Below are 21,957 nucleotides of genomic sequence, written 5' to 3' on the forward strand. Positions count from 1 at the left end.
TATCCACTGGAAAACTCGGGATCCCGTCCGCTCTCCCATAGATAAGCCAGTGAGGGATGGAGTAGTAGTCGGGTCGGTGACGACCGGCGAATGCCCGTTGTTGTATGTTTTTGCCCTTTCTGTGTCTTTTTTGAAGCTGGGGCGGGGCTATTAGTGGGAATGCATGGTTAGGGACGATGCGTCGAGCACCAAACTCCTAAGAACTATCACACGTCTAGATTAACCGCAGGTTCAAGCTGTACAACAGGATAATAAGCAGTAGTCATACGTAAGTCTAGTTAATGGTCTATTGCTAAGCAGGTGGAGACTTGGCATCCGACTTGATTCCGTAAGTAATTACGCAGCAGTTGCGACAGAGTATTGAGGCGTAAAACTCCCAGATCTCTGCGTATCAGCCGCAAATATTGCTCTCAAACTCGAAATTTTTATTGGGAGAAACGTAAAACACAATATGCTCGGATGTTCTGGGGCAATGCCCTCAAGTTGGTCGATCGAAGGCAGGCGTCTAGTCGTGTTGAGAGACTTTCTCGCCTGAACTTAGCAACTTATGACTTGAAATATATCCATTACGTTGGAGAGAGCACTCACCACTAATTCGACATTTGCTAATGGTACAGACTACACAAGCTGACCTGGCATCTCTGTGTCGTTGCCTTGCATTACCCACCGATTTGGGCCTCAACCTGATGCTATTATGCGCTGCGAGGACAGACTAGTGTACATGGCGAGCTCGCAAGCTCTCTAATTGCAAAGCAACCCAATTGGATTCGCTCAAGGCAGTTGCGATCCACGCGACATTCGTGGTATGAGAACGCAAGTGTCCGAAACAAAACACAGCGGTGATTACGCCCAAGTTTGAGCACGTTCAAGTGCTCTACTGATACTTGCACCGACGTGTGGCTTAATACACTTCAGAGACCATCCATAGTCGCCACCGCAGGAGGCTAGTCACAGCCCCAACGCCGCCAATAACCATCAAACTTCCCTTTGACAAGTGGATTGGTGGTAGCCCATCGGATGTTATCAGTCAAAAGATGAAATCTCATCAAAAAGATCACATGCAACACCGAGCATTCGCTGGTCGTCTCCGACCCAACTACTACTTCGGCCCTCGCTGGTTTATCGATGGGAGAGCGGACGGGATCCCGAGTTCTCCAGTGGGTATGGTCGCATGTGGTGGTACCTCGAAGACACAGACTGATGTAGCCGTGGAGTGACTCCTGTCGGCAAGTTGGCTCGCCCAAACCCGGTCCCTTGCCATTGCGCCTGGCGAGAGATGCTCCCAACACGATGCCATATCCGGCATGTGAATCTTCACCGCTTGACTCACGCTCGACGCAACGATAGCGTGCTCGATCTTGTGCCATCATGTCAGTCCAGGTTATCGCAGGGCAGTTGGTCTCAGGGGAAGGAGTCATCCCCAATCAGGAGAAGGCGTCGACAAGGCAGGCCATGGTGACTTTAACGGTCTCAACCATTCAGAAGCCGGCGTACAACTGCCACAATGTGAGAGGAACTCATGTTCCAGACAAACTGCAGCGGCCTCACCCGAAGCAGCATGCCTCGTTGGCCAACACGGAAGCGAACCCTCCTGGACATCTCCGGTCTATGGAGAAGACAGCCACTAAGCGCCACAAACGCCGCCCCCGCCTGCCAGCACTCACTCTACCTCGAACCATAGAGCTCCATCACCATCGCATTCTTTTCATAGCCCTGCCGTCATGATAACAGACAGACAGCCAATGGACGAGAGCAGCCCCTTTGGCCCCTGTCGTCTACATCGCACAAGGTCAAAGCTTGGCTGCGTCCTTTGCGACAAACGGCATCACCAACTCGCGGGATGTCAGCCGCACCGCAACGTCGAGCCAACGGCCTCGGTGCTGCCTGATCTATTCTTTAATGAGAATCCGGCAGTTCGGGACCAATGACGAGATGAGGGGGCGATGAGAGGCCGCTCGCCATCATCCTGGGGTCGTAGCCCTGGTGAGTTGACCGGACTGGCCGTCTCTACAACCCTCTGAGCCCTCCCGAGTCTGACAGCGAGGCATTCTGGAAGACGGAGGCATCCTGGGAGAAGTGTTACCAGCAATCCGGTATCCGCAAGGAGCACTGCAAAAAACAGGAAGCCTTGTGAGGTCAAAGTGACGGCTACCGTGGGTCAAGAGTGTGGTTGATGGCCGCGTCGAAGGCGGCCGTGGAAGGCTGTGGACGGCTGTTAGTCTAAAAATGGACCCCACCCGCGACGGTCTGAGTGGAAGAAGAATAGGATGCCGGAGGGGACAGCCGGCCCGTTCGGCGGCCGTGGGGGCTGTGTGTGGTCCGTTTGCAGCGTAGTTCGGTGGGTTCCAGCGGCCCGTTTGGGCGGCCCAGAGGGAGGCCAGTCCCGCCCTACACCAACGGCCGACGGCGACACTCGGCCAATGGGAGCGCTCGGCAGGAGAGAGAAGCCGTGGCTGAATGGAGAAGGAAGGACGGTGCTGCTTCCCCTCGAACTCTCGGACGGTGAACAGCGCTGTGGAAGCCAAAAATCAGTGGATTAGGTAATGGAAGCCACCTAACCTAAGCCTTGAACGGCGTGGTGAGCGAAGCATTACGGGGGACATCCATCCCCTCTCGGTTCAGTGTTCCTCGGTGTCGGCCGTGCGGTGCGGCGTCTCCACTTTTAACCTCTTCGCTCCAGGTCGTCGACCAGGGTGTCGCCAACTCTCAACTTCGACTTCGACTCTTCCATCGACACTTGGCCAGGGTCGCCATCGCACTCTGACGAACCACAGCGCACGAAACAGGCAAATTCGTCGTGTTTCTGCTCGTCGTCGCATCGTCGAGTTCCCCTCGTGCTCCTCCCTCTACCCCACAGCGCGTATGCTGTCCTATCTCGACGGCTGACGGGGGCGAGAGAAACAAAAAAGGTCTTTGCGCGCAAGAGAACGGATCATTATCTCATATTGTTCATGCATCGAAGCAGTCCAGGCGCCAGGGGGCTCCCATGCCCGCCGCCTGCGCGCGTCTGAAGTCTGCGGTGTCTGCTTCGCTTGCTCAAGCTTCTACAAACCACCTGATCTGGTTTCACAACCCCAAACTCTGTCGCCCGCCGCCCAACTACATGCGCTCAGTCACCACTCGCAAAGCTGCGGGCGGGCGACCTCTCCTCTCCCATAATCCCGGGACTACGGCTCCCATGAAGGGGGTTGACGAAGACAGGGCGCGCCAGGGGTCGGGCTGCGGTAAGGCCAGCGCAGACACGCAGGACCACACTGACGCTGGGACTGGGACCGGAGAAGGACAGAAATGCGCGCTACGGAAAATGGAATTGTGTCTTTCTAGAAGGTCAATCTGACCAGCTCCTCGACGCAGGGGGATGCCAGCCAGTAGCTGCTCTCACTTCGCCATTGACTCCCTTCTACCGCGCATCCCACCCCCTCCTCCTGCTTCCCATATCATTTCCATGGGACTTGACGCCCACCACTCGCGTGAGCACTTGGCCCTGCCCAGGTCTCGTCGGGCCTCCTCCTCCCACTGCCCCCCTGGTTCCAACAATAATCCAGCATCGCCAACGGCATCTTTCCTCTCTCTGGCTGGGGGTCTCTTCATCGTTGGCCTCACTCAGCCCCTCCCCGCCCCTCCTCCGGCACATGTGCCTCGTCGTGCCTGGTCTATAAGAAGTCGATGGACGTATCACCATGGAGACCCCAACTCGCGCAGTCTCCAGGAAGCATATAGGACTCTGCCGCACCTTCTCAGCCTAATGTCTTCTACCACTGCCGTCCCAGTCTCCAAGTTCAGAGAGCTTTCTCTCACCAGGATGCCTCCCACAACCAGATCGCAGGCTCAACGGCAAGTGCCCCAACAACAAGACGACGAGGACTCATCCGAGTATCACGACTCCAGCTCCGAGTCCGAGTCCGAGAGCGGCTCAAGCAGCGACGACGCCATGAGCGAAGACGACGACGATGACAACGGGGAGGGAGACGAGCCAAACGTTGTCACGTCTCCCTCCAAACTATCTTACAGACTAGACAGGCTGTCTCCCGAGGACCGCAAGCGCGTCCGCAAGACCTTCAAGAAGCCGCCGCAGCTCTCCCTAAAGCTCTGCCTCCTCCACGACAACCACTACGGGTTCGAGATGACGGAGCTGGTGCACCGCTCCATCCGCATCGGAGGCCCCGGCAGCCGCTGGAACGGTCTTCACTGCTCCTGCAGGGCGACAGACAGCCGGGACGGGCTGCCTTGCAAGCACCTGATCTGGCTCCTGGACCAGGTCGTCAAGCAGACGCTGTACGACCACGACCCGGCGTCTCCGCTGACCATGACGCCCGGCGGCTTCCCAGAGGAAATCGGCGACCCGTACAGCGACATATCAGCTTTCCACTCAGACGTGCTCGCCGACGGCCTTCACGTCTTCAACCCCGACTTCGGAACCGGAGACGACTCCGATGACTCGGATGCCTCCGACGAATCCGACGAATCCGATTCCTCGGAAGAAGGCGACACATCGCGCCCTCTCGACCGGCCCATCCCCCATCGCATCCAGGAAGTGCGCGAGATGCTCTCCGCCATCTCCTCCACCGCCCCAGAGGACTTCCGCCCCGACCTCCTCTCCTCGCCGACCTCCTCCTCCCGGCGCAGCAAAAAGAGCCCCATCAAACGGCGCGACCTCGAGGCCACCGTCTTCCGCATGCTCCTCGCCAACGACGAGTTCTTCCACTACTTCCTCTCCCAGATGCGCTCCACCGACCCCGTCAACGACCCCTTCCGCAAGCTCTCCCAGCGCGTCGACCGCGTCCTGCACGAGCTCGACGCCTTCGCCGCAGGAGACCCCTCCCGCCCCGCCTCCGCAGAAGGGCCCCGCGACGTCGCCTGGGCCGCCCGCCACATCACCGGCGTCGTCGCCCTCATCCGCACCAACATCTTCAACCGCGAGCGGCCCCTCGAGCCGTGGGAGCGCTCCAGCGCCGCCCGCGCCCTCGTCCGCATCCTCGCCGGCGTCGTCGAGCGCAACCGCGACTTCGTCCCCCCCGGTCTGAGGACGGCGGCGTCCGTCCCGCGGCAGGACCGGAACCTCTTCCTCCGCCTCGTCGGCGACCGCGACGAGGGCTTCGTGCTGAACGTCCTCGACCTCCTCCCCCCGGACGCCGCCGCGCCGTTCCTGCACACCCTCGAGGCCATCCAGGACCAGCTGGGCGTCCACGGAGCTCCCGCGAGCTACGTCGAAAAGTTCCGCTCGCTCATGTCGCGGCTGAGGAGGCGGGCGAGCGTCGGGTCCTCTTCGACTCCTGCCACGGGATCCAAACGGCAGAGTCAGGGTCCGGATCGAGGCAGCAAGAGGGTGAAGTGAGTCACTGTCTTCTGCACAGAGAGAGACCTGCTCTTCTCCAGAAACCTTGTTGTCACCTGATGGAGGGGACCGGCTTTCCTACCATGCTTCACTTCTTCTGGCTGGCTGTCTGCGACATTTGCCTCCGTCTTTTTCCACCCTCCCCTTTTTGACAAATCCCCTGTTCTTTAAAGTCGCCATTTCCTTGATTCTCTGTTGTTGAATATCCCCCAGGCAGGTTTCTTTGCACACACACCATCTTTCCGTCTAGACTGCCCAGCTACTGTACATAGAACATTGAGCCCAAGGCCCTATTTGGGGTGCTTGTGCAAGAACTGGTGTACATTTATCTTAATCGGAGTTTTGTTCTGTAATTTAACATACCATGACCCATCACTCAAACTCATCTAGCCCCCCCTCCTATGAATTACATGATTAAGTGTGCGTCCTTCTCACACAACGCCCCTCGTCATGACTCTGCCTGCAGTTTCTCCAGCTGTTCGAGTACTTCGCGCAACGAGGGTCTGTCAAAGTAGTTGTCCTTCCAGCCGCCTTTTGCCTTCATCCGCTCCCTCATGGCCAAGAAGTCTTCTGCCCAGGAAATCTCCTTCTTCCACCAGGCTGATGCGGCCTTCTTGATGTCCTTCTGGTCATCGCCGTTCTCCGCATTCGTAAACGCCATCTTGCTCCCCTTTCTGACGATTCTGCTGTTAAGAGTGGCTCGACGTCCGCGGGTGCAATGATCAATGAGGTCCCTCAGTTTGGGTGGTGTCCTGAGGTAATCCGGAAACTCGATATGTGCTTCTCGACGGTAGGATTGCCATATAGAGGCTTGCTGTGGAGCGCCGGCGCCTTCAAACAAACACCACAGCACTCTTCCAAGCATATACACCTCTGAAGATTCCTGCTCTTGGGGACTCAGCCCCCACCAACAAATGTTGTAGCCCCTTTCGGGGTTTGTGTACTCTTCTCTATCCTGAAGCGACTCGAAGTCCGGGCACAACCTCTTCAAAAGTTCAACATAGTGGTCTTTGGCATCGTCAGGCATATTCTCGTCGGTGGCCAGGATACGAATGTACTCGATGGCGTTGACTTCTGGTGAGGCGAACTCGCACCATACCCCGCGCTGTTCAAAATCGCACATGATGGCGTCTCTATTTTCAGACAGGACGACGTTGTCCAAACGTAGGTCTGGGTAGAAGGTGCCAGAGGTTTCCCGATAGTGTACCACACCGGAGGTGATCTGTGTGGCCCATTTGAACTGCTCCGCCGGTGTCAATGTGTTGCTTGCCTGCAAGAATGGCACGATGTCCCTCATCGTTCCGTATCGGTGGAACTCTAGAGTAAATCCAAGGACCGCCACCTTACTTCCGAAGGTGCACTGCTTCGTAACAAGATGAACTGGCCGTGACATGATGCTCTGGTGTGGCTTTGCTGACAAGAGTAGTTTCATCTCATGATACAAGTATTTGGTGTAACTGGTCAAAGTCTTGAAGATCCACTCGGTGCCTCGGATCCGAACGAGGCATACGCTGTCGTGAATCTGCTCGACCACGTGTACTTCGGATATGTCAACGCACTCGGGCATCTCGACTGAAGGACCCCACATTTCAGAAAGAGCGGCTGATGAAAGTAGCTGGCGTTCTAGATAGTAGGTAGGTGCGACTTCGATCTGAATGGCCCTGATATCGAGCGATAGGTCCTTGAACACGATCCGAGATCCAAAGGGTACCGAGGTAAAGAGTGACTCGGGTTCGACGAGGCTCTTGGTCCAATACTGCAAAGCGCGGAGGATGTGCTTGGCAACGTTGAGCTGTTGTACCCGAGTCCGGTCTCTTGTGTGGAAAGCCACGTCAAGGTCTAGCAGTTGGCGAACCTCTTGTGACTGGGTCGACTGCTCCGGAATGAAGGCATCGATGCGCATCGGTGTGATGGACTTCAGGAACAACGGCAGGACGTAAAACTGAGTCCCGAGGCCCGTACAACCGTCAATCCGCCAGAGAGGGTCGGGGAGGGGATCGAGACTGTCAATTCGGTTCTTCGGATTGAGCTGGGACGCATCCCAGTCCGCCGATGGCGGTTGCCTTGAATCGGCATTGTCATTATGGGTAATTTCGCGTCTCGAGGCGTCAGTGAAGGCGGCCGTAGGATGAATAATGTCGTGTATTATGTCCGACGCCAACTCCATCTTGTGGCGACGACGACGTCAAGTTTCAGAGGCCCAGTGAGACCAGGTCGTCCAATGGCGCAAAGGTTGTATAGTGAAGATGTTTCACGACATCGAACCACGTTGCTTGTGGCAGTCAACGTCAGAGTTAGCGACAGACAGGTGGCGCGTGGGGGAAGGACGGGTGATCAAGTGAAGGATCGCCGAAGGCTGGGTTGTTGGTCGCGTCGAGCGATGCTGTGAGACGTTGGAGGACGAAAGAGAGCGGGGGAACGCTGAAGGTCTCCTCCTGGCTGGCCTTATCCGCGATGGGCGACCAACGGGAACGGTAGAAGACGATGGCGGGGCGACCGGGGAGAGGCGCGGAGGTTACGGGTTCGGCTGGGCGTGATCGTGGACGTGGGTATTTTGCATGATTATGCTGGGATCCGATTTGTGTGTTTGTGTGCTTGCCCTGCAGGTAGCTGCAGACAGACGTCGACCGGCCTCTGAGAGGGCGCGAGCTGATTGGTTGGGGCCGAGAGGGCTGACTGCGGGAGCAAGGAAAATGATGTTGGTTCGACCGGAGAGGGAAGTGGACTTGACTGCCCTTGTGCTGGTGCCAGGGTCCAGTTCAGTCGCGAGTCGCGAGATGTTGGATTCAAAGTGGCTGGGGAGGGGGGNGGGGGGGGGGGAGGTTTCGAAGCCCGAATTTTTGCAGACGTTACCTTAAGGTATTTTAACTTACACACCGAGGCAGTCGGACAAGCGCGGATCAAAAACGGGGTGGTCCTGCAACGGCAGTGTCATCCACTCAGAGAACCAAGTGGCGACTTCCATTGCCTGTACTCCGTAAGCCGCATCGCCTTGGCAAGAGCCACGGCTTCCCCAGGTAAGGTGACCGACGTCAGATAAGGTGATATGTGAGGTGAGGCAGCTGCTGGCTGGCTGGCCAGGCAAGTCCTTCCGATGAGATGGTTGTTTGCTGTGTCGTGCCTTCTCAGTTACCTATGGAAGGCAGGCACATCACATGTTGGAAGAAGGTACGATTCCGAGAGTAAGCAGCATGTAAGGAACCTAGGTAGGTGGGCAGGAGATTGCATACCTTCCTTTCCTACCTTCCCTTCTTACCCAAGGTAGGTAGGTAGGAGGCAGTGGAGGCTAGAAAGCCAAGAATGCAGAAGCAAAACAAACCTGGAAGCTCGCGGTCGAGGCCAGCTCAACTGAAACTGCTTTACTTGCCGATGGCGGTTGGAATCTGCATGGCTCCTGCCTTGTTAGGTTCGTTATCGGCCTCGTGGTTTCTTTTTCCTCTTCACGGACGCCTCACTCCAACAATCTCCAACGGCCACTTCGCTGCCCCTCAATTCAAAAGGGCCCCGCCATCTCCCAGACGCCGTGTCTCAGACAAAGCACTCGTAGGGCAGTAGGAGCAGCCAGCCGTTATGCAGTGTAAAGAACCTCGCCTTAGGCGGGTGGTTGCTAGCCCGGCTTGTTTCATTCGGGAAGACGGCTGATTGCAAGCTTGGGTCCAGATCGCGCCTGAGCAGAGGGCACAGCAGGCAGTATGCGGGCAGTAGCCGCCATAAGCTCAAGTTGGAATCCCGTTGGTCAGAGACCGAATATATTACTTGAATGTGATAGATGATATAAATGCCATCCTCAGTCGCCGACGGCTGACGGCCGCGTAATCGGACCGCTTGGGACTGGCACAGTGGTACCTCCGGCGACGGATGCAAGCCATGCAAGCAGCACATCAGGCCAGTCGACACGGGAACTTGCCACTAAATAGAGTGCAAGCCGTTGACGTGAGTAACCGGACCTCGGACATGTCGTATCTGTCGTTTCGGTGTTGCGGGAGCTGGATGCCTTATTCGCAACGACAACCCATCTGGCGGGCTGTCCAGAAACGCATCTCAACAGTCCATGTGTCAGCCAAGGCATCGCAGAAGGAACAAATCGCGGGAGTGCCCGCCTCGAGAAGGAATAAACAAGACCTGGAGAGCGCGGCGTGTCTTTTCAAGGATCGTCACAAGAGCTGCCCTGTGCTTCGAGACCGTACCAGGTCCGCATGAGCACGGATACAGAGTACGCCCCCCTACATTACATACGTGCCTGGGTACGTTCCATGCCGTAAGGTAAGGTCGGGTACCTTCCATTGCCCTGTATGGTAAGGTACGGGCAGGCAGGCAGACAGGCAGACACGGCTTCGTACCTAGGTAAGATAGGTAGGTATGATGGCATCGTCAACTAGTAAGATAGGTAGCTAACGTACTAAAGGTACGCAAGGCATGTCTGTAGGTAGGCAAGGGAGAGGCCAAGTTGCTGAAATATCTGGCGATGACGGGAGGAAACAAACACGCAGCAACAGACGGGACGGACCTTACCTTCCATGCCTCTCCACTCCTCCTTCCCCCAACCACCTGCACCTGCCTCACCTGAAGTCAGAAGTACCGTGCTTGCCCGTGGTCTGTCTGCCTCGCCTTGCCTTGCCTTAGGTAATGTGCCTGCTCTGTGCCGTCCCGTCCGTTCTGGGTGCCGGGCAGCATCCAATGGAAGGAGGCTCCTACCGGCACGGAGGAAGCAGCACATGAATTCCATTGGCAGTTGGATAGGACGGGAAGGAAGGCAGGAGGAGGCATCAGAGACATGCTGGCCTAGGCCCTGCCATCACCAAGCTTGTCTCGACCAGGCAAGGTGCCAGGAACGTCCAGCTTGAAGTCGCCATGAGAATGACGCTAGAGACGCCCTTCCGTCTGTCCAAGGGCTGGGATAGTTCGACTCTGCATCCGGAAGCCGCTGCACTTGAGATGCACCCCACGTGATGCTCGAACGCCAGCTGCACCTTCATCGTGCTTTCCACCCATTCATCCATCCACCCATCCATCCGTCCATCCCTCGCCAATCCTCCCAAAAAAAAATCNCCCATTCATCCATCCACCCATCCATCCGTCCATCCCTCGCCAATCCTCCCAAAAAAAAATCGACTGCTGGGGTTTGCTTTTGTGCCAACCCAGAGTAGTCCGATCGCAGCCGAATCTACTGCTCCTCGATTGGCCGGTCCAGTCAGTCCCGTCATCTTTCACTTCAGCGTTGCTGCACCTGATCCTTCGCTAGGTACCCTACCTCACGGCCGCTTTACCCCAACTTCGGAGATCCTTGAGATCATGTTCATCCCATCTGGTCCTGGTACTCGCCGGCGCCACCCTTCTTCCGACGTCCTGGCCATACGGCACCTCTCGGTCTCTCGCTTTCCTCTCTCGGTTCTGCGCCATGCTTGCCCATCGTGCCTTGCTGTCACTGTGCAGCACGTCCAGCTGTCGGAGCAAGCGTCCTCCTCAACAAATTCTGGGCGTCCATCCCTTTGATGAGATGCTGTTTCCTCTCTGCAAGTCACCAAACCATCACATCATTCGCTGCTTGTCCTCCATCACCATGCAGGTTCTGTGGGGGGCTTGCGAGACTTTGATCACTGCCGGCAGCACCATCTTTGGGGGTCAAGAAGGGCCGGACGGGGCCGTCTTCTCAGTTCCAAGTACAGAGACGCCCCTGCGATAACTCAAGCAATACTGCAGCCATAACATGGACGTGTCTATGAGTTCATGAAAGGCCGCACAGTCTTTGCCCGCCCACAGATGGAACAAGACGACCCTTGTACTTCCTTCCCCTCAACAACTTCCCCGAGAATTGATTGAGCGGCTGGCCGCCCAGGCCGAGTCCAGACGCCGTGTACGACGCCGAGCTGCATCTCGGGAACCAGCCGCCTCACCTCGCCGTTGACAATGCCACCGTGCCGCGACCCTGGAAAGAACCGGTTACCCATTATAGCCGCCTTTCGATGAGTCAAATGGTTGCTTGCCACGACAAGCGCAAATCTTGAGAAGTCATCACCGTCTCCCCACCCGCTTTCGAGGAAGTTTCCCGATGAAAACCTGGCCGTCCCTGAGGTTCGTTCTCACCGGGTGGATATATCCACTCCTTGCCATGGGCCGATGCTGGTGCCCGAGTCTCCCGCCCGCCCGCTCGGCCACTTTGCCTTCACCGAGTGCAAGGTTGGCCTTGCTCCGGCGGAGGCTAGAGTGACGGAACGTCTTCCGCAGGTGGACCATGCAAGTGCGGCTGCACCTACATTACATATGGAACACTGTAGGTTATTTCGACCTGACCGAATGCCCACAAGTTGTTGACAAACGATACAGATCCGACCTTCATCCAAGGATACCGCCTGTTCAAACAATCCCCACGGGCTTGTAACCCTCAGCTTGCCGACTTCCAGCTGGGGAGGTCTACAAGCCTAACTCGGAAGAGCAGTGCCTCTGCAAGTCCGGTAATGGATCGAGGGTGCCGCGCTTTGAACTCTCAGGGTTGAAATCTCTCGTTAACTCTCCGTCGATGGTCTTGGCATACACAGAAGTTGCCAGAAAAAAAAAGTTGACCACTAGCGGCACCTCGATCGGATTTGGACCTCCGCGTCCGTCATTCGTCAATTCACATGTTGCCGGCCACTGGGCTAGGGTGTGTGGCAGTGGGCCACCCCCAATCCTACCGTCCCGCTCCTATCAACTCCCGCCAGCCCAGAAGAAAAATATGCTGCATTCCAAGGTTGCTGTCACACAGAAACGCAAGTTTCTGCACGGATACAACAGCGAGGAGGACGGAAGAAGGGCAGAGCATTGACGAGAAGTCCAACAGCGGTGGGAGATTGACGTGTTTTTCACACGAGTGGGCCGCAAAATAATTCGCGCTACACTAGGAGACATGCGAGCTACCTAGACTCACGCACACCCTCATTTGAACGTCCCGGGGTCTGTTCATACGATTACGGATCGATTCTCTCGGCTCGTTGGGTAACCATCCACATATAACACTCCCAGCTCACCGGTTGCCCATTTGAGCTTAAACCAGCCACGGTATCCTGCGTCCCTCTACGCCGATGCCCCTCACTCCCCGATGCTTGCTTTCCTTCTCGTCACCGTCGCTGTTGGAAAGACAAGACAAGACGAACTTTGTGTACCCGACGGGCGACCAAGCTTGGTTCAGGGATCGAACTCATGTACTTTGTGCGGTAGGTGCGAAATACTGACTTCACCTCGCCTCACACAACTGGCACGGCTTCATGCAGAGAAACGTCGGATGTTGATTTGATACGAGGCCATTAGTGGGTGGTTCCCTGACCTCATCAGCTGCATCGATTAAGGCGTCCGTTATTGGTGGTGGCCGCGCATGCAGGGCCTGCTCGGCAGGCGCCCTAGCCATTGAAAAGGCCAAAACCGTTGACCGACATATTTTCCAAGAAGAGATGGGGAGTGTTTGCTCTCTGCCGGGAGACCATTTTGCATGATCCGCATGATGCACCTGGTCGACCGTCCAACAATTTGACAGATGCGAATTCCAGAAGAGGACAACCTTTCGTGGCCGAGAACCTAGAAACCGCAGCCTGGTACTCTTCTGGAATCGACGGGCGAGCTGCAGATAGCGCGGTCAATTGCTGGGTCGTCGCCAGCTGTGTCAAATCATCAGTCGCTGGCGGACCGCCATCCATGGATGACGGCTAAAGCAGGGGGGCGGCGTCAAGGGCGGTCAAGGCTGCCTGGTTGGACATGGGGCTGTCGAGACGCAAAAGTGCGTATCCTGCAAGCTTCACTTTTTTTTTTCGACAATCGGCAGGGCTCTTCACACAGCGTCTCGCTTGACGGCCCAGCGCGGCGGCGCGGCCTGGCCATGTGGACTTGGGCAGCGGTGGTGTTGGTGGTGTTGGTGGCAGTGGCCTTGTTGGTAGGTGTGGTGGGTGGTGAACGCACGCCCGGTTACTGGACCAGACACGGCTACATCATCCTCTAGAGCGGAGGATGCTGATGCTCCTCAATCATATGTAAGCCACTGACAGAGTCAACTGACAGCCCGGCCGATCGGCCAATAGACTGGGAAATCAGCCAATTGAGAATCGGGATTCGACCAACGGAGCACCTTCGATCCGACAAGATGGAGAAGAAGCTTCTCCCGCCAAATCCCCAAGATTCTTTGTCGACCGTTTTTCTGGGACTGATGTCGTGTCTATCTCGGCTATAGTGGAGGCGACAGGGGGCCATCATCGCATTGTGCCTCAAAGAGACATTTCCATCTACCACACCTTTGCGCCGTCTCATGGACAAGCGGTGACGGCCCTTGGGTTGCGACGGATGCACTTCCCTAAAGAAAACCAACAACGAGGCTCTTCCCAGCACCCACACATACGATATAGGTGCCAGACCGCGGACGTACACACCTCTTTGACTTAGCTTCTCCAGAGACTTACCAACCTGGTCAAAGACGTGAACGGTGTCAGACCCTCGGGACCGTGGCGCTTTCCGATGGAACGTTGAGAAGCGTGGAGGTCAGATTGGCAAACAGATGATTAATGAGCCAAATCCGGGGGGTTTGCGGCCGCAGGGGAATTGGTTGGCTGCCTCGGCCTGCTGGTTACATGGCACGGTACAGGGTGTTAGCCGGGCGATGAAGTATGATGACTCCTCGTCTGGTCAGATCACGTCGTCGCCCGCATGGGGTCATTAATGACAACTTCACGTAAGCACTCGCACCCGAAAGCCCACATGTTAGGCAATGCCTAGCCTTGAGCAACCATTCGTCTCCCGAAACCAACCGACGACCCCGGAGGCCACGATGCGCTTTGTCGTTGGCGGCGTTCGCTGCGGTAAATGATCATGAGAATCAGCAGATCCCACGGCTGAGATTAGCTTCGGGGTCTTGCTGGCGCTTAGTCTTGGGCAATCCAGCTAGGCAGACGGAGCAAACAGACAGCTGCTGGTAACACAAGAAGAGACGCAACGGAAAGGCAGAAACAGGATCAGCACTGCTCACGACATTCGGTACCATGGCGCCCTCTTCCCCACCCCTGCTGCTCTGTTCCCATCAGACGGGCAGCCTGAAATCCATCCACTCGGCAGGGGCGGGAAGATGCTCGGCTCCTCCTCTCGCGTGGCGTGGTCTCAAGAACCCCTGTCCTTTTCATGAGTACCCCTCAGACCGGTGAAATACAATTCAGCACGGGTGCAGCCCACTTCCTCAACTTCTCTCACCGAGTCTTCTCACTTCAGCCTCGACTCCTTCGACAGAGACTGACCGACCAGCACAGGCACGCCAATCGCCAGCAACAGAGTCTCTATCGGCACGCTCTCTGATCTTAGCCAGCCCGCGCGCGCAACGTTCTGCTCCACCGCAGGAGACATTGCTAAAGCGAGCATCGAGAACCCCAACGGCTCCGAAATCTGGTCGCGAGCAGGCGAGACAGCGCGAGACGCCTGGGCTCAGACCACGGCCAAAAAGCACGTTGCGACAGCAGCGAAGAGCCAGCAAGAAGGAATCCGGGACGCAGAATCAGCGACAGAAGCAGACACACCTAGACAACAGAGCGGTATACCATACCAATCGAGCACGCACGCACACTCGCAGCCAGATACCGTTGAGAGTCGGCAGCACAGCGCACACTTGCCTTGCCGCCTTTTCCTTTCGTTGTTTCCCCCCGTTTCGGCCGAGTGTCTGCTGTCAAACAGGGCCTGTCTCTCTGTCTGTCTCTCTGTTGCTCTTCACAATTGCCCATTCTAGCCCGACTCCCTATTGTTCGCTTCCACTCCTCTTTTCTTTCCCCTACGCTGATTCTTCCTCCGCCTCCTGTTTCTCGCCGAGTCATCAACCCTCCTCTCCTTTCCCCTACCTTAACCTCTTTCCAGTACTCCACTCGCGCACAAGGGGTGCCATTATGTGGCAATGGCTCTCGTGAGACCGTAGCTCCCCCACCCCCTCCCGGTGAGGCGCAATTTTCTACGCTGCCCTTGTGCTTCGCTGTGCCTGCTCACTCCTGCCTGCCTGCCTGCTGCTGCTGCTTCTGCTGCTGCTACTGTTGCTGCTGCTACTGCTGCTGCTGCTGCTTGTCTCTGCTGTATACATTATACACGCCACCGGTTGTGGTACTTCGTCTCGCTACTAGGCTCTGTCCAACACACCCTCTCTCGTCGCATCAATCATGGTAAGAGATGTCCCTGCTTCCCGGCTTGCGGCAGCGTGCATGGGATATATCACCGATCTTCCCCATTGTCCTTCCAGCCCAGCTGCCGTCTTAGCACCCGCATCATTGCACACACGCTGTCCCCTCATATCTTTTGTTAGCCCAGGCTTTTCTATCTTTGCTGGTCACGCCCCCTCCTCCGTTTGCTCTATCACCCAAATGTGCGGTGAATTGATTTCGTCTTAGAATCATCATAATCTCAAGAGGCGCCGGCCTCACGGCCTCGAGGACGAATCTCCTTTAGTGCCAGCGCAACAGAGCTCGCAGCCTCTCCTAGCTCCTCCTCCATTTGACTTCCACTGTCTACACCCAGACCTCAAACATCAAATTAATCAAATCGCATCCTTCTACAACCTCCAAGGGTACCAACTTCACCAAGCGGCCCTGGAAACTTACTTCGGCACATACTACGACCAGCCGCCCAAAAGACACAGGCCATTACCAGAGAACTCGATGTCTTCGCACATGCCCGGCAGTTCCATTGCTCAGGGCTCTTCGGAGAAGTCTCAGCAGGCCGTACACTACGGCCAACATCATTTTGCTGATGGCGAACCAGGACCTTCCGCCGGTCTTCATGGTTCTGGTCTTGCAACTGGGCTAGTTGAAGGCATTGCCGGCCTTTTAGGAGGTTGTTGCCAAACGTGCTTCTCTCCTTGTACATTTACTGTTCCTGAGGGTATGTATGCATCAGGTTTCTCGATGTCTTAGTTTGTTCGTTTATTCACAGGCTATCAGGGTACCAACTCGTTCCAGCACCAAGTGCCTATGACTATGGAGCTACCACCGGTTATGAGGTCGAGAAACGGCCTTCAGTGAACGTCGCTCAACAAGATGTTTTTGTACCGACGACCATACCGCCCAATGAGTCCACCGCATTCTCGAGCGCAGACTCCGGGCTGATGGGCACTTACGTGACGAGCTATCAGTCTGCACAAGAGAGCCCGAACCAGGCTCTGACGGCACCGCCTGCTGTGTCCGACAACATGGTATACACTGACATACCGGTGCCTACCTACTACACCAATGCTCCAAATGCCTCCGCTTCTGACGCTTCTCAAAACTCGTCGGGCATCACCAGCCATCCTGCGCCCACGAATGACCTGCTCTCAACTCCATACAATGCTGCACTTGTGGGACCATCTCTACCTCCAACCATGCAACATCAACGGGACCTGGCCGCAGTGGCCTCGGAATATCCGTATGCCATGCCGGAAATGTGCGTCAAGGATGAGGACATCGGACAATCGGGCTCGGCTTCTCGGCTTGATATCGTCTACTCCCATCAGCGAGCCCCGGCCTCGAAGCGCGGACCGTTCAAGGACATCAGGCAGCGCCAGGAGACGGCCAACACCAGGAAGATTGGATCGTGTGTGCGCTGCAAGATGCAAAGAATTCGCGTGAGTAAAGACCATGATGCGTCTGGACAGACGTCGGGTGAGGCATTTCGGAAAGACGACTGACGGTTTCACCAGTGCGTACCGGACCCCGATGATGAAACCGCGTGCTGCCTTACGTGCAAGCCCAAAGCGAACAGCATCCACCACAAGCATCTCTCTCGTCTTCCTTGTATCCGTGCGAAGCTTACTGACGTAAAATGCATGAAGCCGGGTCAGGTGCATGGTTTCGAATGGACGCTGCGCTGGGGAGACAACGGCCCTGTAGACAATATCGCCAACTGGGCGTCTTCGGATGTGAAGATCATCAGAGTGACGGAGGGCTACGCGCGGGGGATGTCGGTGCAGCTTCACGTGCGTGAATTCATTCCTCAACCAGGCGACAAGCTGGAGCGTTCTTGGGTGGGACCAGATGGTTCGAAGAAGTCGGTACCGATTCCTCCCTACGCCATAACCGACCTCGACGAAGCCCAGGCAGCCTACCAGGACTACATTAAAAGGGGCGTCGTGGATTGCTTCTCGTCGTTGGTTGAGGGCGTAATGGGTGCCCGGGATCATCTACTCTTCACGACCTATAGCAAGGCTTGGCAGCTTTCTCAAGATCCGAGGATCTCCCCGGAAGAGCGCGAGCTTTTGACGCAAACTTTGGAGCTGTGGGTGGCGGTTCGCTTAACGACAAAGTCGGTGGAGATTGTCGGAAACGAGACCCTCGGCATGGACCGCAACATCCTGGACAACAGCAGCCCGCAGCATGGGAAGATTCCTCTTCCGCCAGTCATGGGCGCCCAGCTGGACTTAGTACTCATCCAGCATATCCAGACGAGGCTCAGACGCGACATGCTGGAGAAACTCCAGAAGATGACCCAGCAAAACAAGCAGAAGACGTGGCTAACAACGTACCTGGTGACATTCATACTACTACACAACATTGCGCTTCTGGCAAACCACGATGCATCTTACGCCAGAAAACACGGGATGAAGGTGAGAAGACTGGAGTCAGGACGGGAGAATCGATTAGACTTGGGACGCGACGCTTTGTATTTGGATGGATTGCTGACAGTCATCTGTCATTACAGACAAAGTTCGCTCGAGAGGCGGATGTTCAGGAGTATCACTGGGGTACGTACGACTGCTGGGATCGAGTGATCTTTTATCGTCCCAGCGAGTGATTTTGTTGAGTAAGACATGCTGACGAACCACTGGTGGATAGGAGGCACGATTCTTCTGGCATACTTCCACTACTGCAACAAGAACGTGGCCCCGTTTAGCGAAGACTGCAGAGATCAGGATTTGCGACAGCTGGCTCAATTGGACGAACAAGCGATCCAGTTTGTTCATTGGACTCGATCACAGGTCATGGCACACAGTAAGCGGAGCTCCTTCATTTTCTCGCGATGCGGCGGAGCCATTCAACCACTTCACTGATCTTGGAGACGAGGATCTCGTGCTCCTAATGTGCCAGATGAGGAGCAAAGTACTCAGCTGCTTTGAGACTAGTGGCTAACGTGATGGAAACCAGGAAACGAGTGGGACGAGCTTTACGAGGACAACGCATACGAGAAGCCATACTTTTTCGTCAGTCAACTCTTCCAGCGAGACTGGCGACCCCAAGACTGGTCAGCCCATGACCTGGAACCCCGAAACTTGGAAAACTGCGCATGTTAGGCGAACCGAGGGTGGAATTGCCGTGGCGCGTGGCGCGAGCGGGGAGGATCTCCTTTTTCTTTTTTCACTTTCATCATGTCTGGGACCAGGGAGGGATGCACTGCAGGGGCTTGCAGAGGCGCAATGCGAGCAGGCCAAAAGAGAAGTCGTTGGCTTTCAACGTCTGGCATGGAATCGGAGTTTTTTAGGCCAAGCCCTCGCCGGTTCTACCGCCTCTACTGTGCTGGGACTCTCGATCGGAGATCTGTCCATGTCTGTCGATTTGCCGAGCGACGAGGAAGAATGTATTTTGGCAGTTCCTTTTGTCGGGATACCATGTTTTTTTCGTTGCGAAAGAATGGGGATGCCGGCGGAAGCCATAACGATGATGACAAGCGGAGAAAATGTTCAGCGAAACACTTGGCGTGTGTATGCGCGCGCGTGGCCGTTGTAATGTATCGCGTTATCAAGCTCAAGGTGCAATTTGCCGTGAGGGATCAAAATCACAAGCGTCTAGTCATGTTCGTGCTTCGCCGGGTGCAAGTAGGCGACAACAGACCCGATCCGGAGAGGCGATGGAGCTGCAGACGACGTTGGGGGGTGGAATGGGATTCGTACGATAATTCAGATACTGGTTCAGTAACGAACGTCGTTTATCATTCCTTTTGGCTGATGGCATCGCATCAGTGGCCATCACATGAACTCTGGATTCTGTTGGAATCTTTGGCGAACCATGTCTCGGGGTGGGTTTGTAGATCAGCGATAGGTGTGCCGTTGGACAGGGTCCTGCATGTGTCCTGCAGTCGAGTGTGCCGTAGAAGGTGTGGAGTCGAACGCCATTCGTAGGAGTCCTTCACCGGCCGTCGCAGGCCCCCGCCATTTCATCACATTTCATCTGCATCTCTGGTTCGCGGGCCGGGCCAGTGCTGTCAAAAAAAACTTAAATCCCAGACAAGACAGAGCTCAGACAGGCTGATGGGCACAGATAAACGCGCGCAAATGAACAGCAAGAGGATGTCGGAATGTAGCCCTCGAGTGGCAATCTGGGGATCAAGGGGGTGGGAGGAGAGGGGATCGGAATGGAGGCTGGGGGTGTCATGGAAGGGGGTGGGTTCGATATTGGGATGTTGGGACGGGGATGGGGATGGGGATGGGGATGGGGATGCCGATGGAGGGGGGACGGGAAATTGGAATGGAGAAATGCGGTGTGGTCTTCGTTTGTAAGTAGACCAGTTCGTCAACATGGAGACGGGAATGAGGGAGCATGTGCCGGTCTAGACTTTTTGTTGGTTCGACAGTCACGATTTCCTATCTCAAGAGAGTGTTCGTGGCGAGATTGAGCAGAATTTATTACACGGAGGGGTAAAAAAGAAAACCATGGAAAATCAACAAGAAAGAACCATGAGGGTCCCCTGACGTGCCATGCCATGCCATCCATCTGGCTTCGCAACACCTCACGCATCCGAACTAGCTATCCGTGTCGCTTGTGAGGGAAGCTCCAACATTCTGTCACTGGATGGAATCGAATCCCCTCGGCAACTATTCGTACGGTCCGGATCCGGGAAGGAAACCCAGCCGACCAGGTGCGCAAACTGCCATTGGCCTGCAGGTCGCAATGCGGCCACGGATTTGCAAGGTTCCCGGGGACGGAGAGGTCGGAGAGGAGGGGCGCGACGAGCGTTCAAGGGTGGATGACGGTCACCGGTCGAGGTCGTGGTGGTGGGTTGGGCGATGAAGTTCAATGAGGTGTAGTCAAGAGTGGAGAAGGTGAGGTCGGAATCTGGGCGATACGTGCCCGGGGCCCCACTCCCCCATCCCTTCCACTGGAAGTCCACTGTCATCGGACGGCGGGCGCCAGCCATCTGTGGGAAGTGGCAGGGATGTGACTCGTCAATGGAAGGCGCGTCCGGAACGGCTTGCAGTGGTCCCAACCATCGGTGTCAGGGGGTCGCGGCTTCTGCATCCCGTTCGCCTATTCTTCGGCTGCCTGCCTCTGTGCATGGGCCCCAGGCGCAGACAGAGCAGAAACCAGTAAATGCTTTGCCGGGACATGTCCAATTCAACATCGTCAACTCCCGATGGGACAGCCGTCGACGTCCCTCTCCGGTCGTCGTCTCCGGCTTCCCCTGCGAATACGGACTGGACGTGGACGGGGCGCACAGAGTCTATTGCGACGTCGTCTTCAACCGCCGCCACACCAAAACTCCCTTTTTGCTCTGCCTTCTCTGTATGGAGTATGTCTGCCCAGACAGACCCCTCGGGCCTTCTCCATCAGTCCCCCCCCCTCTCCACCATTGCAGGTTCCCTTCTTTGCTTTTTCCTCATTCTATCCTCGGTTTATGTATGTCTCCAGTTGCTCGCGTCTGTGGGACAAAACGCCTCTGCCCACAGCACAGCAGCACAGATGCAGACACAAGGGATCTTTTTGTTTACGGTACGTATCTCGTACTTGAGGTCCCAGTGCGTGCCTTTAGCGGATACACGTCGTCCTGAGATTCTTCATTGCTTTTCCCGTTGGGACACAGTTACGTTACCCATGCTGTCGACTCCACGTTCCGACATGGATAGCTTAGACACACTCACAATAGCGCAACGGACTCTGCCAAATCTGCAAGAAAAACCCTCCAGTCAGCTGCGAAAAAGCCATCGCTGCAGTTCCCAACTTCGGGGCATGCAACCAAACAAGATTCGGCTTCAATTTTCAACCACATGGCTCGACTTTTTTCCCACTTGTTTTAGCTACCACCCTGGACCTGGAACGCATCGGGGCGTGCAGGGGGCCCTGAAGCCGCCTGCGATTCGTCCTCGCTCCATCTGATTTACGGCTTCTCGTCCAGGCTCCCGAGATCGAACAAGGTTGCGTTGGACAAACGACGAGCGCCGCAGCCAACAGCAGGCCCGAATGACGAGATGCGCCAAAGCAAAGGGAACCTCAGCTTCGGGTAGCCGTACTTTGAGGCACGGTAGACGCTGATCTTCTCGCCTACAACCGTCCCAAAACCAGCCTAGGGCTACGACAGAAATGAATCGGTGGAAAGGCGCAGCACGCCCATCGTTGTCGCGCTGCACTACTATTACCACCTTCGCTCGAGGTGAAGGCAGTTAGTCGACTTGCCATTCCAGTCTGCCCGCGCACCATCCAACCATCAGCGCCATGACACACATTCACTGGATGGCACAACATGGATCGGATCGACCATGGTTTGCCAACATCGACCTCCCCGAGCGCACAAAGCCATTTTACTGCCCGGCCTACGGGGCCTGGAAACGCCAACCACACCGCTCGACCGTGCCTGGTGCTCCCGAACACCCGTCGACCCGTCATCGTCCCGACGGCTTCACCTCCTAGTGCACGTTACACAGCGGACATAAAACGTCCACGCTGATCATGTCCCGC

The 21,957-nt window shown here is 56.1% G+C and overlaps 3 protein-coding genes across 3 annotated transcripts; 2 read left to right on the forward strand and 1 right to left on the reverse strand.

Moving 5' to 3' along the window:
- Window positions 1-3,802: 3,802 nt before the first annotated feature.
- On the forward strand, window positions 3,803-5,335 carry GCG54_00004117 (uncharacterized protein; the record flags this gene model as incomplete). The annotated part of the gene is made up of 1 exon (XM_045404172.1): window positions 3,803-5,335. One exon carries the CDS (start codon window positions 3,803-3,805, stop codon window positions 5,333-5,335), a length of 1,533 nt encoding a protein of 510 aa, XP_045264007.1.
- Window positions 5,336-5,783: 448 nt separating this feature from the next.
- On the reverse strand, window positions 5,784-7,502 carry GCG54_00004118 (uncharacterized protein; the record flags this gene model as incomplete). The annotated part of the gene is made up of 1 exon (XM_045404173.1): window positions 5,784-7,502. The coding sequence occupies one exon, from the start codon at window positions 7,500-7,502 to the stop codon at window positions 5,784-5,786; it is 1,719 nt and encodes a 572-aa protein (XP_045264008.1).
- An 8,206-nt stretch (window positions 7,503-15,708) lies between these two features.
- On the forward strand, window positions 15,709-18,581 carry GCG54_00004119 (uncharacterized protein; the record flags this gene model as incomplete). The annotated part of the gene is made up of 6 exons (XM_045404174.1): window positions 15,709-16,198; window positions 16,258-16,919; window positions 16,995-17,897; window positions 17,993-18,035; window positions 18,127-18,282; window positions 18,436-18,581. Coding segments are annotated over 6 exons (2,400 nt in total), but the record flags the coding sequence as incomplete, so codon positions are not given.
- Window positions 18,582-21,957: the final 3,376 nt, after the last annotated feature.

This window comes from Colletotrichum gloeosporioides (assembly GCF_011800055.1).
Source record: "Colletotrichum gloeosporioides strain Lc1 chromosome Unknown consensus_48, whole genome shotgun sequence".
NCBI classification, from domain to species: Eukaryota; Fungi; Ascomycota; class Sordariomycetes; order Glomerellales; family Glomerellaceae; genus Colletotrichum; species Colletotrichum gloeosporioides.